Source organism: Acomys minous, assembly GCF_964271855.1.
Source record: "Acomys minous genome assembly, chromosome: 11".
NCBI lineage: Eukaryota > Metazoa > Chordata > Mammalia > Rodentia > Muridae > Acomys > Acomys minous.
Window position 1 is genome coordinate 100,381,525 of NC_140492.1, and position 12,497 is coordinate 100,394,021.

A 12,497-nucleotide genomic window follows, 5' to 3' on the forward strand; every position below is an offset into this window, starting at 1 on the left:
GCTTATAAAATTAAAAGAAATCATACCACTTGATGGAAAATGGATGACAAGAGACCATGTTAAGTGAAATAAGCCCCCAGAAGGAGAGGCCTAATCATAGCCCAAGGCACATCATGGCTGCCCCATGCACCTACCTGAGCCAACGATGGTCTGCACTTGTATTTCAAAGAAACTTGAACATCAAATTCTGTGATTGTGGGATGAGTATTTGCTTGTTTTGTTTTTGGTTTTGAGTCAAGGTTTCTTTGTGTAGCCCAGGCTGTCCTGGAACTCACCTTATAGTCGAGGCTGGCCTCAGACTCACAGAGATCTTGCCTCTGGAGCACTGGGGTTGTATATTTGTTTTTAATAGTATTGATTTTCCATTAGAAATTTCTAAGATACAATAGTTGTAATGGTGCCAAAACCTGTCTCAAAAGACCAACAGCCAAGGTGGGGACATGATTCAGTGGGTAAAATTGTTGCCATGACAGTCTGACAAAGCCACACAAAAGCCAGACCTGGCTACATCTAGGATCCCAGTACTCTTCTTGAGAGATGGGGGCAGGGTGAGTGGAGGCAGGAGACTCACCAGAAGCTCACAAGAGAGCTAGCCTGGGCTATATGCAGCAAAAAAACAAGGAGTCCTTACCCCAAACAAGGCAAAAGAGTTAGAACAACACTGGGAGTTTCCCTCTAGCCTCCACGTGTGTGCCATGGCATCTACATGCCCATTCCCTCTCTTACACACACACACACACACACACACACACACACACACACACACACACACACACACGAGGTGGCGAGATTAAGAGATTGAGATTGACTTTTTTAGGACCCTGAACAAAGAAAAACCTTGCAAAATACATGTTTTGCATTTGTTATACATTTTTTTTAGATAACAGGAAAAAAATGTTTGGTCTTCCAGAGAAATTTGGAACAGTGCTGCTGACTCACTAGTGTAGCTTCCCCCGTGGAGGCCCTGTGCCCTGGCCTGGAATATGCTGCAGGTGGAATGCACAGATAACGTAGGGAGCCCTCTTGTGGGTGGGCAGTGTTCTAGGGAGCCCAGAGGGTCTTTGCCAAGGCCCTAGATGGTGTGAAGGGAGGGACAGGCTTACCACTTCCTCCTTCAGCCATTTGAATTTTACACCAGGAATGCTGTGTGTGTGTGTGTGTGTGTGTGTGTGTGTGTGTGTGTGTGTGTGTGTGTCTCACACACATTAAAACTGCCTCCCTTCCCAAATGCAGGCCCATCTTTAAAATTGTCAGTCTTCACAAAATGTACCATTTTCTAACCTCCTTTCACACATTTTACCTCTTTGGCTCCCGGAGTGGAGAATTTTTGAGGCTGGTTGGTCTGTATGAGGCCACAGGACATTTTCTTTTTTTTATTTCTATTTTTTAATAATTTATTCAGATTACATCTCGATTGTTATCCCCTCACTTGTATCTTCTGTTCCTCCCTCCCTCCCTCTTCCACCCTATTCCCCTCCCCTAGGTCTGTGACAGAAGGGGACATCCTCTCCCACCATATGATCACAGCCTATCAGGTCTCTCCCAGGTAGCCTGCTTACCCTGACATTTTCAGATGATAAATGCAAGTGCCCATTAGCATGAGAATAGGTTTGAGAGTGCTCAGTGGTGAGTGAATAGTTTTCTAGCCAGCTCACAGGCCTCTAAGGGCTAATGTCTTTCTCTAACAAGGGCGTGGCTAATGTGCGAACTGCTTCCTAGGAGAAGCTTCCTCCCTCTGGCTCGCTAAGGGTTCACTGGGATCCTTAATAAAGAAACAAGACTCACTGGCACACTTCTCCACGGCTTCAGTGCATCCATATCAGTGTCTCAGGGCTCCTTTAAGACATTAGGCTCTACATGTAGAAAAATGCAAATAGACCCTATTTATCACCATGCACAAAACTCAAATCCAAGTGGATTAAAGACCTCAACATAAAACCAGAGACACTAAATCTGTTAAAAGAAAAAGTAGGGAAGACCCTGGGACTCATTGGCACAGGAGACAACTTCCAGAACAGAACTCCAACAGCCCAGGCCTTAAATTCAACAATTAATAAATGGGACCTCATGAGGCTGAGAAGCTTCTGTAAGGCAGAAGACACTGTCAACAGAACAAAGCAACAGCCTACAGCCTGGGAAAAGATCTTCATCAACCCTTCATCTGACATAGGTCTAATATCCAAAATATATAAAGAACTCAAAAAATTAAACACCACTAAACCAAATAACCCAATAAAGAAATAGAGCTCAGAATTAAATAGAGAATTCTCAACAGAGGAATATCAAATGGCTGAGAAACACTTAAAGAAATGTTCAACATCCATAGTCATCAGAGAAATACAAATCAAAACAACTCTGAGATTCATCTTACACCCATCAGAATGGCTAAGATCAAAAACTCAAGTGACAGCACATGCTGGTAAGGATGTAGAGAAAGAGGAACACTCCTTCATTGCTGGTGGGAATGCAAACTTGTACAACCACTTTGGAAATCTATCTGGCACTTTCTCAGAAAACTGGGAATAGGGCTTCCTCAAGACCCAGCTATTCCACTCCTTGGAATATACCCAAAAGATACTCCACCACACAACAAGGACATATGCTCAACCACATTCATAGCAGCCTCATTCATAATAGCCAGAACCTGGGAACAACCTAAATGTCCCTCAGTTGAAGAATGAATAAAGAAACTGTGGTACATTTACACTATGGAATACTACTCAGCTATTAAAAACAAGGAAATCCTGAAATTTGTGGGCAAATGGATGGAGCTAGAAATGACACTCCTGAGTGAGTTAACCCAGACTCAGAAAGACTCACATGGTATATACTCACTTATAATTGAACACTAGCCAAAAAGGGATGTCCCATGAAAGTCTTCACTTACCAGAAGATTGGGATAGATTCAGGGACCTCCTATTGGGACTCTAGGTGAGAGAAGTATGGGAGAATAGAGAAATAGAAGGATCCAGAGGGTCCTAGAAACCTACAAAAGAACATCATGATGGGCGGATCTGGATGGGGGTGGGGGTCTGCTCAAACTACTGCACTAACCAAGGACAATACATGCAGTAAACATTGAAGCCCTGCTCAGATCTAGCCAATGGACAAGACATATTTGACCACTTTCCCTTGGTGGGGAGGCCTGTTGGCACTCAGAGAAAGAATAGGAGGGCTACCAGGATGAGATTTAATAGGCTGTGACCATATGGTAGGGGAGAAGGTCCCCTTCTGTCATAGACCTAGGGGAGGGGAATAGGGTGATAGAGGGAGGGAAGGAGGGAGGAACAGGAAAAGACAAGTAAGGGGATAACAATTTAGATGTAATCTGAATAAATTAATAATTTTAAAAAGTTTTTTTAAAAAAAGATATTAGGCTCATTAGAGCCATTATCACTGCCAGTACCCAAAATTCCATTGCAATACCTTAAATATGTGATTTTGAACCCATTTCATCATTCTGCATCTTTCTAAAGTCAATAGGGCTCTTGTGTTTTGATTTGGCTCTATGATTATCTTTTGACTGTGAGGGGGGAAAGTGTGCATTTTGTCACCCTTGTGAGTCACCCCTCCCATGAAAAGGCAGAGCTCCCGTGCTCTGCCACCTAAGGTTCTAAACTTAGAAAACAGGCTTTTATGAAAAACTTGGAGGGCTAGGACTATAGCTCAGTAGTAGAGCTCCAGTCTAACATTGCAAGTGCCTAGGTTCAGTTTCCATCACTGTAGTCTATAAATATGGGTAAAAATGTAAAGTTCAGATATTAACGCATCTTCAGGTTAGATTCACAAGTCTCAATGGAGACTTTCCCAAAAAAGAAATCTGTGCAAAGGCTGCAGGATAGGTGTGAAAACGGGTCATGTTCCAGCTCTTGAGACCTTTTGCCACCATTGCAAAAAACCAACTGGATGCGTGTGTCATTGAATGGTGGGTAGTACAGCCAAAAAAACAGTATGCCCAAGGCCAAAGGGAAAAAAGCAAAGTGCCTAGAAAACAAAGATGACCTTTACAACTTAAGGATGGCTATAGCAGGCTGTCCTATCCCTAAACCCATTTGACTTAGCTTTAAGCTCAAGTAGATGAGGCATCCATCTGTTTGTGTTTGTGTTATACAGATTCCTCGGAGTCAAGTTCAAGTCTGTAACTTTCAAAGATTCAGTGTTTAAGTCCTGCACCTTTGAGGATGTGACCTCAGTCAACACCTTCTTCAAGAACTGCACGTTCATTCATACTCGTTTTGAGAACACAGGTGGGTGCGGCTTACACTGCTTCAGTGGGAAGAGAGAGCCTTCAAAGGGCCTTGTGTTGGCAGAAGTGCCATAATCGTGTGACAGTGGGGCTGGAGGCTTGTGTGGCAAGGGGAGATTAAAGGGTAAGTGAACGATTTCACTGCATCAGGTTAAGTCAAAAGCAAGTTGGTGTTGTTTTGCTTTCTTGGGCTTCATATAGAGGCTTAGCCAAGTTCAAAGCCAGACCAATACGTAAATAAATAAATAGCCTTTCGAGAATACTTTTTCTTTTCCTCAAGAACGTTTCTCTGTTTAGCCCTGGCTGTCTTGGAACTCCCTCTGTAGACCAGGTTGACCTTGAACTCAGAGCTCCACCTGCCTCTACCTCCCATGTGCTGGGATTAGAAAAGTTAAGTGATTTGGTTGCAGTAATGACCTAGTAACCAACACCTAACCTCGGAGCCCTGGTCTCTGTGACTGTAGTGTCTGTGCTTTTCCATTTCCACTTTTTTTTTTGTCTAGAATCACATCTTGGCACTGCAGGGCATATATGTCCTGTTGGCATGCCTGCCTTTTTTGGTGCTCAGTCAGGAGCCAGGTCTGTCTCACTCCAACGAGAACGGGGTCAAGCATTGTCTTGCTATATCCATTTGACCTCAGAAGACCTGTTCTTTTGAGGGAGCAGAGCAAGGTAGCTCCTGACCAGCATGGAATACGATGGGTTTGACCTGGCTCCTTTAGCAGGGACCTAGCACGGTGTAAAATCCTTCTTGATAAGATAAGTTCAACAATAAGACCAACCAAAGGCACAGAATGGGTGCTGGTGGCCTTCACAGGAGACCGCTCTTCATTCTTCTGTGAGCTTCTCTATATAGACCGTAAATTATAAGTGCAGTTCCAAAGATAAAAAGAGAGTCCTGATCCTTCCGTGTACGTCAGAGCCCCTAAAATGACAATGACGAAGTCAGCTTATGTATATTTTAAACCAAATTGTTTTTACAATTGTATTATAGAGTGTACTACTACTAAAAATAATGGTCTTTATTTAGCATGGCAAATATAATAAAGTAATATTGTAAAGGCATAAGCAATAATATAATTAGCAAAGACCAACCATAAGGAAGCAAGAAAACTAGACACTCTAATTAATTTATTCCCTTACCCAATGAAGGGAGCCCTCCATGCTGCTATTTAGGTAATATGAGGTCCAGACTAACTCTTATGCTCTGGCAAGGAGACACAAAACGTCAAACCAACCCCAGTCATGGGACCCTCAAGGAATTGGCAGTGCTGTGATTTTTTTTTTTTTTTGATGAAGTCTCTCAGTGGCTTTCTGTTACCACCCACATCTAATACTTGAACCTGACAAGAGATTCATGGATTTTACTGTTGTTGTTTCTACAGATTTTGAGCCATATAAATTCATTGACAGTGAATTTCAAAACTGCACGTTCCTTCACAACAAGACGGGATGCCAGATTACTTTTGATGATGACTACAGTGCCTACTGGATTTATTTTGTCAACTTTCTTGGGACACTGGCGGTGTTACCAGGAAATATCGTGTCTGCTCTCCTGATGGACAGGATCGGGCGCTTAACAATGCTAGGTGTGTGCTTAAGCCCTGGGACCCATCTCCTACCTTGTCCCCTGTCCCTTAGAAATGCACGTCCATAAGAACTCCCTTGGGCCTTTCATTAGGACTGAACTGTAGTGGCAATTGTGTCTGATCACATTTCGTGAGTTTACATTCACATCTCCGTGAGCCACAGACTGAGAACTAATTATGTGTCACTATTGTATATTTTCCCACTGAAGTAGATGAGTAAGGCCTGGTGTCCAGAGGCATTTAGACTGCCTTCCAAACAGGTGGATGTACTTGAACTTAGTTCTGTGGAGCCCAGTCTGCGGCTTCCGCACTGAACTGTCTTCTTGAGGGAACTCTGAGACCCAAAGGTCCTTGCTGTACCAGGGTGACAGGAAACACTCCATCTTCCATCTTCTGTTGCCAGGTGGCTCCATGGTGCTCTCGGGGATCAGCTGCTTCTTCCTGTGGTTTGGCACCAGTGAATCCATGATGATAGGCATGTTGTGCCTGTACAATGGGCTGACCATCTCAGCGTGGAATTCTCTGGATGTAGTCACGGTGGAACTGTACCCCACGGACCGGAGGTAGGTTGACATGGGACCACTGGAAGGTCATTGCAAAAATAACAAACTGAAAATCCACAAAATATCTAGCTTATGAACTTATAGGTTCTGCTTGTATTTTTTGTTTAAAAAAAAAAGGTTTCTAGCAGGAGTTAATAGGACAGTGAAGACATTTAATTATGCCCATGACTTAACGTGTTGGCTAACAATAACAGGGAACTGTAATGTCACTGTGAACATTGGGATTTAATAGCCTGTCTCAGCCTCTACTTTGAGAACTTATCCGCCCTGTGAGTGTCCTTACCTTACATTTGCAGGGACCTGTGGCAAAAACTACAAAGAGGTTTCCAGAAGGTGTCTCTTGGCCTTTCTGGTCTGTTGGAAGAATAATTATTAAAAAGGAGGCTGGAGAGATGGCTCAGTGGCTATGGCACTTGCGTGCCAAGTGTGAAGACCTAGAACCACATGACATGAGCAGGTAGCAGCCATCTGAAATCCCAGCGCTCCTAGCGGGAGGGGCAAAACCAGGAGACTTCCCAGAACCTCGCAGGCCAGCCAGTCTAGGGCATGCTGCAGCGGGCAACAGACACTCTCAAACAAAGTGGAAAGGGAGGAGCAGCACCCGCGATTGTCCTCTGACTGCCACAGTGTACTGTGGCTTGCACATATTTGCACACACGCACACATAGACCCACCTTTAAAAAAGAAAGTTGCTGTTTGAATACTTACTCATACGGTCCCCAGAAGAGACATGGATACTTTGGGCGTTGTATCAGAGAGGGCTGGGTAGAGCTACAGCAGCCGAATAATTACATAAAGGCATTAAAGTCCTGTTTTGACATCTTACGTGAGCTGAAACATAGTCCCCGTGCCATCTTCTATTTCATGTAAAATCCCCATGTTTTATTGCCATGGAAATCCTCTGTATTGAGATATTCTGTAGCCTTTAAAAGAAAGGGCGGTCCTCCACCTACCCACTCCCCAAAAAAGACTACACTGAGACATTTGAATTCTTCATTTGTTACTGAACCTGTGTTCTCCCTCTGACTTCTTTCTGTCCGTTTATATACTCCTGGGTATATCCTGTACAGGGGAGGCTCACATATTTATTCCTCAAGAACATCTTCATATCTTTTCTTGGCATATAAGAACTGCAACGGGGCCGGGCGTGGTGGTGCACACCTTTAATCCAGGCACTCGGGAGGCAGAGGTAGGCGGATCGCTGTGAGTTCGAGGCCAGCCTAGTCTACAAAGAGAGTCCAGGACAGCCAAGGATACACAGAGAAACCTGTCTCGAAAAACCAAAAAAAAAAAAAAAAAAAAAAAAGAACTGCAACGGTACCCATATGCCTAAATTCCTATATAATATCCAAAAACCCATGCCACTTTTCAAATGTTATCATTCGCATCCTTAGTAAACTGTCTATCACGTGACCAGGCAGTGGGAACCATTCAGTCTGCACACAGCATCCCTGGACCCATCCAAGCTATGCTCGCTTCTATGTCCTATGAATACACTGAGGTTTCCTTCATCAGCGTCTGGTTTTGAAAACTGGGACCTCAAAATTGCGCATTGACTGATGTGTTTTAAAATGGCACCCTTCGTGTTAAAGCAAGGCTGTGAGAGCTCTCTTCCTGTTTGTCTTCCATTGTGAGTTTGTTGGAATTTTATATTGAATCAACTGATTTATTAAGTTAGAGGGTGATGAGTGATGTGTATCCTCTTAGGGGAGGGGACACTGGCTTTGAAAAAGAAAATGTCAATAATTGCCTAGCCCTTTCCTCTGGGTAACATGGATCTGCTCCAATTCTGTGGTTGCAAGAGGTAAAACACCAAGTAATAAAAAGTGTGTTCACTTGGGTCCTCCAGGAGACAAGAGGCCAAGAAGGGACCGGACACGCAAGAACTGGGCCAGTCATGCATGATGGTTAGGTTTCCTGTGAGCTGAGGACCGGCACGTGTACTGTTACATGTACATATGGTTACAGCAAGGTCTGCCTGGGCTACTGACAGGAAGGGACATGGTAGTCAGTGCGTTGGAGAGAGTTTCTCGGAAGAGTCGTATCTGAACTAGGACTTGAAGAAGAGATGGGAAGAGCAGGGTAGCCTGAGAAACACCACCCCAAAAAGCCTTGGAAGGAAAACGAGCCAGCAAAGTTCAGCAGCAACACAGAGAGGCCAACCCATTGATGAGGACAAGAAAAGGGGCCTTCTAGAAAGAAAGATGAAATCAGACCATGGGTTGGGAGTCCACTCAAACGCCCAAAGAGGAGGCAGGAATCTCACTCGCACTGCAATCTAAGGAGGAAGTGGGAGATGGGGAAAAGGAAAAGTAAGAATTCCACATACTCGTGGATATTAGGGGGGGGCAAAAAAGAAAAGAAAACTGCATGGTCAGTTGCGTATTGGAATGAGGGAAAGAGGTTGTCAAAGAGGATCCTTGTTTCAGTTTGCCCAGTTGACAGGATGGTTATGCCATGTTGAGCCTGGGACCGTCGGGAGGAGCAGAACATTCCGACTGAAATCAGGGAGAGGCGACAGTAGGTTCCGTTTGGCAGAGGTTGGATTTTCGTAGCTGCATGGAGCTGTCCAACGGGCACTTGAATATTTATGTTGGTAGCAAAATGATGCCTGAGCTAGGGATACAGCCCATCGACTAATTGATCCCACAGATACTTAGGGAGCCCCGGGCTGTTTCAGTGACTTAGACACAGCGATGGTCAGGCAGGCTTCATGGAGCCTCTGCTCCAGTTTGTGGAAGGCGATCAACAGACTACTGGATAAGTAGAGGAGGCATAGCAAAGCAGTTGGTGCTGAGTGCTGTAGAGAAAGCTACCCAGCGGGATAAAGAAAGCTGGCCCAAAGGAGAGTTGCAATTGCGATAACATCATCCGGGGAGAAGAGAGATCCTGTAAGGTGACATTTGAGTAAATGCTTCGGAAGAGCGCTTTTATAACATAGGTGACAATAAGTGACATGAGGGGTAGGAGGGGGAAGGGACCAGCTGGAGGAGGGGCTGAAACTGGCCTTTCCACAGTTCACTCTCACCTGCTCTTTCTGATTCCTCTTTCTTGTCAGAACTGTAAACTTCTTTCAGATCCTAAGTGTATTATTACTCATTGTGGCCTTGTGTGCTCTGGTGCATTTTGTGGCATTTGTTTGCTTGTTTGTTTGCTTGGCCAGCATGCCTGTCATCTGGGCAGTGGCTTTCTGCTGCCACCATGTGGCCATGGCAGAGTTTTTCCGTTCACACTTCCTGTGTCCTTCAGCCTAATGGCCCTCCCTCCCTGGAGCTCAGGCCAGGACTGCACAGGCTTCCAACCCCTGAGCAAGCCTGTCTTCAGGGTTTATATCCTTCCTGCCTCTCCCTGGCCACTGGCCTCCTTCTTGCTGTCTTCTCGTGTGTACACAGTTCAGATCCGACCCCTGAAAAGGTTTCAAAGTAAAACGTTGGCAGCTCACGCGCACTACCCTCTGCTAGTCTTGATGGTTGCTGCTGTCACCTAGGTCTATGGGATTTTTTTTTTCTCTTTCTCAGTGAGCTAACCACAGAGCAGAGTTAACACCAAACTCTCCCCGCCCCCAAGGACTGCTCCTGTTCAGGCAGATAGTTTCAGTTCCTCCCCATGGCCAACCTGCCATCCTGACTCTCACTGACCATCTGGGAGTGTATAGGGGGACCACTCAGCCAGCCTGTGCCTCGGTTGTCTAGGATGTGAGATGAAGACTGAAGTAAACAGCTTGTTGGGTGCCTTCTGCGGCCAGCATTCTCCTTGTCAGCACCATCATCTGCTGTTCTATAATAGCTAGCCCCCTTTTTAATTTTTTTTGAGACTTTTTTTTATATGAAGGACTCTTGCAACCTGCGTCCGCCTGATTTGTTCTTCTCTATGCACTATGTTTTATATTACATATGTTTGCTTTTTTTTCCCATATGTTTACACTTTGGCTATCTGCAGAATCAGACTCTCCTTGTCTCTGGCAATTAAAAGTGAAAAGTAAGGGCTGAACATGGTGGCCTGCTGTTGTTGTTGTTGTTGTTGTTGTTGTTGTTATTACAATAAATGAATGAAATCAGCTGGACAACTGGGATAAGTCCTTTTGCCTTCCTGGGCCTTGTTTTTCTCATCAGCGACCTAAAGAGTGACTGAGACGCTGTGCGGAGTATTTCAGACGTTAACTCTACCCAGCTCTCTCACCCTAGAAGAGCAGTCAGTTAGTGATTCTTACCTCATTTGCAGGGGAAGGAATGAGACCCAGACATAAAAGTAACTTGCCCAGGGTCACTTCGTCTCAGACCCAGAGGTTGTATTGCGGAGTGCCATTTTCAGGGGCAGGTGACGGGTGTTGAGTCACGGGTCAGAAGCTCACAGGTTATATGAGTACACACCGCAGCATGAGTGGTCCTTGACCTGGGATGAACTCCTGCTTGCTGCCCAGCATCCTTGGTCATTCTATTCTTCCTCGCCCTGGCCCAGGCCCACACTTTCTAGCTAGCTTTATCAGATTCAGTGGCGAGGCACAGAGGCTCTCATTGTTACCTGGGCTTCATGGGAATGTTTTCATTCGGTAGCAGCGAGCAACAGGGAGCCCGTGACCGTAGAGGGCCTTGTGAGAGGGGATGGCCAGTCACTTTGAGCCTAGGAAGTCTGCCCAGCCCACAGCTCCTGAGGAACTCTCTTTCTACCTGAAGGAGTGAGTAGGGAAAGCAGGTTGATGAGGGTTCAGGCTGGCATCTTGCCTCATTGAGAGAGATGCCACCTTTTTTTTAGCAAGACAAATATTCTCTACTAAATATTAGAAAACAGTAGTGGAGGAACTGGGATGTAGCTTAGCAGCGGAGCCCCTGACTCACATATGCAAAGGTCTGGGTTCTGTCCCCATGCACTCACACAGAAACAAAGAACAAACTACCTAACTCAGTCTTCTGACTTGAAAATACAGACTGGTCATTTTTCTCAGGGGGAAAAAAAAAGCAAGATGGTATTTTGGCACCAATAAGCAGTCATCATCCAACTAATACCCATAAAAATGTCCCAAATTTGCCCATTTAAATGCTTAAGAAACCTACTTCTAACATACTTGGAAGCATTTGGGGGAATTGCTCATGTACTAAGTATTCCAGGCATCTTTGTGCCTCTGAGCAGCTGCAAGGGCTGTGCAGCGCCCCTCCAGATGTAGCCACCCAACGGGAGACTAACTCCTTAGGTCAGGAGATGCCCAGCATTGCGGCTAGCGAGTGTGTGAGAGCAGTGTTGCAGGCAGAAGCCTCAACGAAGGAACTAGAAGGAGCTAGAAAAGAGGAGACAAGTTAAGGAGAAGCTGCTGGTGCTTGGTGAGGTAATTAGATGTGACGTGTGCAGAGCAGACTGAACAGGGGCCGGTATGGTGGCTCATGGGTTGGAGTCCTCACGCTCTGGAGCTATGGCGGGATTGCTGCAGGGAATCCAGAACTTTTATACACAGAGACTGTGTATAAAAACAAAACAAAGCACTACCACCAACAACAATAAAAACAGAGTGGGAAGGTGAGGAGGATGAGGGCTTAAAATATAGCATATGAACAATTTTAATACAAAATAATAAAAACGAGCAAAAACAGGAGCATAGCAGGGTGTGGTGACAGACAGGAGGCAGAGGTATCCCTGAATTTGAGACCAGCCTGATTTACAGACTGAGTTCGAGGACAGCCAGGGCTACACAGAGAAACCCTCTCTTGCAACAAACAAACAAACAAACAAACAAGCAAACCAAAAAGAAACAAGCCAGGAGCACACTCAGAGGAGGAGCCCTTTCCTCTTTTTCTCTTCCCTCTCCTCCCCCTGTCTCAGACACAGCGTATCTTGCACCTCCCAGTCTCCACTAAGCAGCACCCTCAACATTTTTCCTGGCTGCTCTGGACTGCCTGGCATTCCCTAATGAGCACAGACAAAGTCTCTTGTGCGTTTGAGAGTGTTAATTACAGTATCATTGATGCTACCCCCACGCTCGGAAGCCAAGGGCGCAGAGAGAGAGAGCAGTGATGGGCACTTGGTAAACAAATCATTCAAGCACAAACAACCCTAGATGAAACCTCCAGTGAGTGATTTTTTTTTTTAAGAAAGCAAAATTGTATAAAA

General features: G+C 45.2%; 1 protein-coding gene across 1 annotated transcript in view; it reads left to right on the forward strand.

Annotated features, from left to right (window-relative positions):
- The window catches only part of SV2C (synaptic vesicle glycoprotein 2C), a 145,744-nt gene that overhangs the window by 119,075 nt on the left and 14,172 nt on the right, over positions 1-12,497 (forward strand). The window contains exons 10-12 of the mRNA XM_084802714.1: positions 4,114-4,247; positions 5,632-5,835; positions 6,239-6,398. Of these exons, the coding sequence (XP_084658840.1) occupies positions 4,114-4,247; positions 5,632-5,835; positions 6,239-6,398 (498 nt within the window). The remainder of the gene's footprint in view (positions 1-4,113; positions 4,248-5,631; positions 5,836-6,238; positions 6,399-12,497) is intronic.